General features: G+C 40.6%; 1 protein-coding gene across 3 annotated transcripts in view; it reads left to right on the top strand.

Annotated features, from left to right (window-relative positions):
• Window positions 1-5,769, top strand: part of ARHGEF3 (Rho guanine nucleotide exchange factor 3) — a 348,570-nt gene that overhangs the window by 267,504 nt on the left and 75,297 nt on the right. Inside the window, exon 1 of one of the 3 annotated variants that reach the window (XM_019504996.1) lies at window positions 4,214-4,488. The exons of the other annotated variants lie outside the window; for them this stretch is intronic. Coding sequence (XP_019360541.1) covers window positions 4,393-4,488 — 96 coding nt within the window. The 5' untranslated portion in view covers window positions 4,214-4,392. Of the gene's footprint in view, window positions 1-4,213; window positions 4,489-5,769 lie in introns of those variants that run through there. 3 annotated transcript variants of the gene reach the window in all.

Consider the following 5,769-nt stretch of genomic DNA (forward strand, 5'->3'; position numbering starts at 1 on the left):
CTGAATTTTTTAATTGAGACAGATATGCCCCGTTGTCTAGACAATGGGCACAAAAAAATCCAAGATAATGTTTTCCTCCCATTCAATCTGGGGGAAAGACCCCTTGTCTTGGATTCAACGCAAGACAAAGGCAGGGGGTGCAGGTAGCTGCAGTAGTTTTGGCTCTGGGCTCAATCTGGAGGCAGAAGCTGTTGTGGGAAGATAAAGTTGAAGCTTCAGGTGACAGAAGCAATGGGACACAGGTGCTGAGGGGTGCAGGCACAAGGCAGGGCAGGCAGCAGGAGGGACAAATGGTGGGGGTAAGGGGAAGGGATCAGGTTTTTGTCCCCTCTGCTACAGGGGAGTTGTCCTCCCAATCTTCTGCCCCTCCCTGCTGTAGCAGTGGAGGTACAAATTAAAGAAAACATTCCAATAATTAGATTCTATACCTGGAAAATTATAACAATTTATAAATTTTCCAGGTACAGAATCTAATTATTGGCGGGGTAGTCTTATATTAAATGTTGCCCTGGACTCAGGTAAATATGGTAAATACATACCATGAGTTTGAAAAGATTAAACAAGAGGGTGAATTAGAAATTTAAAATGCACATTTTTCATAGTACAAATGAGGCCAGATTGAGGATAGTCACTTTGTGGTGAAACATTACTGTAAAACATAGTTCTAATGTCACTGAACTTTTAGTAATAGGCTGCATAATTAAATGTAGGTTGGGACACAGATCTGATTTAGAGTCTGATAAGCTGTTAACCTAAGCTGTAACCCAGGTTTACAGAGCCCTGTTGAGCACTTTCTTTAGCAGCTGCTCCGTGAATGAAGCATTAACCCACACAGCTCTCTGAGCCAACACAGCAACTCAGGCACCCGCTGTTGTTAAAGCCACTGCTGCTTGCCATGCTGCTGGATGTGGGTCCAGATCCAACCTCATGGAGTGTCACAGTCCAGATCCCCCTTGTGGGGAGGGCACATGAGAGTTTGACACCCCTGCTATAGCATTAACAATACATTTCATTCCTGGCAATTGGCTTCTTCTTGCTTACATTTAAACCATTTAACCTGAAACATCAGTGTGATCAGTACCAGAAAGACGATCCCCTCTCAGGTATTTTTCCTGCAAACAAATAAACTAGAGTTAATTATTTCAGTCCCTGAACCAGTAGGTTCTTGTCTTGTATGAAACACGATGGATTCTGTGAAGCATTTTATAGGATTATAATGCTGAGCTCGGAGGGCAAGTCCTGAAAGGCACTTTGACTCATTGATTTAAGTGAAGCCGAGTGTTAAAATGGTATCAACACAGAAAACCATAAATAAAAGCCATGGTTATTTAAAATCAAGGCTTGGACTAGGAGTCTAACAGTAGTAGTTCTACTGTACTATTCTACTTTTGGATTTCTTCTTCCCAGAGTGGTATAAAACTGTGGTTTGGGATTATGATACACTTGATTCCTAAGAAAAGAAGAGTTAACAATGTATCAATTTGTTTTAGAAGTGTAGGCCATGAAATCATGACATTTGAGGCCCCGTAAAAGCAGATTAACACAAAAATATGGTAACACCAGCATAAAGAATTAATATATTGCCTGTAGACTAGGGGACATACTAATAAACTATGGAATCTTTCTACAACATAATACAGCCTTTCATATTTTTATGGTCATTCACTGAGGACTTTGCGACTATTTCTTTTACACTCTGTAATTATAAATATCATTACATTCTTTAGACAATAACATGTCAAAGACATTTATACAGCACCATGTGTGAATAGCATTTTGTTGACAGAAAAAATTAGTCCTTTTTCCAAGGATCTTCTGAATAACCTTTACATTTGGTCTCTCTGCTAAGCTATCTTGTTCATTTCTGGATGATCAATGCATTGTAGTCTGTGCATTTCACTCATGTCATAGCTTAAATGTGATACTAGAGTTGAATATTTTCTCTGATCATCTTTTTCCCCTTTCCTATACAAGGTTATACACACTTTGTTAAATGAGCTAACAGATGAATTGACTATATTCCAATAGATATAAGTACCTTTTATATGCATAATGATTTACTGGTAATAACTAAATGTACTTCCAACTTCCAGATGTTTAGTGTGATCCTTGAACAGTGCTAAATTGCAAACGCATACACTATGATTACAACTGCTCATCTAAAAAACACCAAAAATATGCACAGTATTCAGTAGGAGGTTGTGACAGGAGTATCACTATCGGAGCTTTTCTGGGGTGGCTCCGCCCTCCTGTAATGGGCCAACTGCCTGCTTACTCTCCTGCCATGCCTTGATCTTACTTGATTAGAAGATGGTTGTAATCAGTGGGAGGCTGCCCATTTTTTCTACACCCCAGCAACAGGGGGCGCTACCTGCAGCTCCTTTTCCTCCCCTACACGGCAGCCCAAGCCTCGCAGATGGAGTTGATGTGGTTTGACCTGGGCCCTGTTATGTTCTGGCCCTCCTCTCTCTCACCCTGGGGCTCCTCACTGCCCACCCCTCACCCACTCCTCACTGCTCTGGGGTTAGGGCCACTGCACCCCACAAATGCTGCACCCTGTCAGGCACCAGGACCCCCCACACTACTGGGGAGTCCCTATGAGGCCTCCTCCAACCCTGAACAGCCTCACCCAGTCCTCCAGTCAAAACAGTAAACATGAAACATAAAGCCCCTGGGCTGCAACATAAAAACTAGACTGTCCGGTCAAACAAAATCTACTCCTTACTAGAGAGTGAGGGAGCAGGGGGGAAGGAGCACTCCCCAATCCCAGCAGCAACCAGAGGATGCTCTCACTGCCAGAGTCCTCCCCTCTGTCTGTCCAAGCTGAGTCCCTACTCCCATGGCTGCTGGAGAGGGACTGGCCTCCTACCTGGGCTTAAGAAGGGATAAGCCCTGCCCCTTCCTGTCAGCTGGTTTTACCAGTTGCCCCGGCAACCAGCACCTGTGCAGTCCTGGTGACTGGCAGCTGAGCCTCCCCCTTTCTGCCACTAGGGGTCTCCCCAGAGCAGTCTCCGCTCTCAGGCGCAGGGCACCTGAGTGCACTACGACAGAGGTAAAATATGTTGAACAAACCTGTTGTTTAGAATGGTTTACATGTTAAGGGCCGGAAAGCTTCTTATTAGCTGTTGGAAAAAGAAAAATACTACAAAACCCCTGGATAGCCTTACCATCCCTGGAGAACATAGTTTCCCTGATAAAGTTATGCAAGAGGATCGTTGTCCATCCTTAGTGTACTTGACCGAAATTACTTTTATGTATTTTTCTCCTCCGTTCCCTACCCCCCAGCTTCCTAATCACAGCTTCCTTTTCCTTGTCTCCCAGATGCCATCTTTGTCAGACAGATCCCATGTTACGCATGCAAAAATGGGGCCTCTAACACTTCCTTTCTCTTTTCAGGAAGGCTTTTTTTTTACTACTTTTGTACTGTGGTAAACATCAAACTGAATTGTAGATACTGAAACATACTGTATAACAAGTCAGACAAAGTTCTTTTCCACTTCCCCAGCTTGCTACCAGAAAGGGTGGAGGAAGTAACCCATCTGAACAATTGAAGCAGAGTGTGAGTTTCAACACCAAAAAAACCTACTCCCTGCCAAAGAAGAAAAAGCAATAATGTGGACTAACAAAAACTGAAAAGTGCCACGTGGTGGGAGGGTCTAATGGGAAAATGCTAACCACCAGCTATTTTCCCCATCAGGACAAGTGTCTCTAGACATCACATGAAATAACATGAGAACAGTCAACACCATCCATAGGTAGTGAATAAAACAAGGCTTTTATTAAGGGCAGTAATCATCTCCCTAAAAAGTTTTATTACCAGGGTTACTTGCCATAAATTTGTGCATTTCTGTCTAATATTTAGTGCTACATTGTCTACCCAACAAAGAGGTACTAATTAAGTTGCAGTTTCCCCTGCAATTTATCCAAGAAATGACTTGGAATAAGGTTGGATTAAAATGCAGATTTGTTTTTTGCCTTGTGGTGCCCCATACCTAGCAAGGCTGCAGGATAGAAGAGGAATAATTTTCTGCTGAAAATAGCATGAATTTCTTCTACGTATTTTCTACTGGTAGCTGAGTGAGTTTACAGTAATTTGTTCCTTTCCACTGATTCTGCTGAGTTTTCACCCACTTCCCCTCCCCATCTTCTGGTTGTGGGCGGGTTTCAGTAATGAGCAGTATTATGTTACACTTGCCTGACACTAGGAGCTTGTTTCTTTCTTGCCTTATTGGAGAACAAGAATTGTTTAGGTCATGCTATCAGAAGCATAGTGCAGGACATTTCAATTACTGACTGCTGAGCACCGGGGAGGCAAGGCTTAGCTTTGTCTTTGAATTTTGTACTCAAATAGAATCAGCTGTGACACCTGAAACTGCTACTCCTGCAGCCACAATGGTGGCTAAGGATTACCCCTTTTACCTCACAGTCAAGAGGGCAAATTGCACCTTGGAAGTACAGACAGAGACCAGCCCAACTAAAGAAACAGAGGTATGACCTTTATTGATCCATTTGTTAGCTACCTTTTCCTTGAAGTTCTCTGAATTGGTTTGGGAAAACATACTCTCAAAAGAAGATGCCAAGTATAGATATTTATCTGTCTTATACAACTCACTCTTCTATCTCCAAATGTTGAGTTTCTGCCTAGAAAGTAGATGTTATGAGCAGCCTTTTTTTTTTTTAAAGATTAATCTTTGCAGGAGATAATTGAGAATTTCCTTTTCTGATATATAGTTTTATATATTCTAGTGCCAAATACCAGGTATGATACTTGCTAACTGTGATGTAGAGTAGCTTATTACATGAATGTGAATGGAAAGCAGAAGCAACTACTTAATGCATCATGTCTGGCTCTTTTCCCCCATTTTTAATCAGGAAACCTAATCTGATAACAAGGGTTAATTTATATTGTGCCATAGCAGCAAGCTAACTGGTTTTATGAGTGCTTCTTAAAATGGGTGAACTCTTTTATATGGGATTTACAAAAAAAATGGAATTATTTTATTAAGACTACAGAAGCATTGAACTTAACCACACTCCATATTCATGAAATACTTAAATATTAGATACATTATGATCATGTTTAGTCTTCTTTGTGTGCCTTTTTGGCAAGGAGAACAGTGATCCTAAGGATTAGGTCCAGCTGGAATGGAGGAGGGTAGAATTTCTCTCTGAGAGTTTTATCACTTAAAATATACAACCTTTTCACTAGGCAAGTCTGTGGAGTAGCTTGAAGGCACTTGCTAAATTATGCCTGTTTAGTGAAACAGCATTGAAGATGCATTACCTTCAACAGACAGCTGAATTTATCCAAACCAAAAGAAGTCTAAATGAAGTCTCCTTGTTTAAACAGTGCTTGTGTAGGTTTAGAACAAATAAGATCATTCTGTACTTTTCCTTGTCAGTACACTCTTATGTAGAGAAGTATTTTAGATTTCATTTTTATAGCTATAAGGCCTTTTAAAAAATTTGAATAGGATTATTCTGTTTTGTAAGTGCTGGAGTGTCATTGTTATATTTAGAAATACTTCTTGAGTCTGGAAACCTTGAGTATGGAAAACCCTCACTGTGTCATTTATGTTGTTTCTTTTTTTAGTTATTTCAGGATCAGTAAATCTCTATCCCAAGGTCTCCAATATTGTAAACATTTGTATTGTCAGAGTTCATTTTACTATGATATTAAAAATAATATATCTTAGTCTTTTTATTATGTTTACTTTTGTGTATAGGTGTATAATGTTCAAAATCTGAACATTAATAAAAAAAAAAAAA

The sequence above is a fragment of the Gavialis gangeticus genome, unplaced genomic scaffold (genome assembly GCF_001723915.1).
Source record: "Gavialis gangeticus isolate Ggan-Ray unplaced genomic scaffold, GavGan_comp1, whole genome shotgun sequence".
Lineage (NCBI taxonomy): Eukaryota > Metazoa > Chordata > Crocodylia > Gavialidae > Gavialis > Gavialis gangeticus.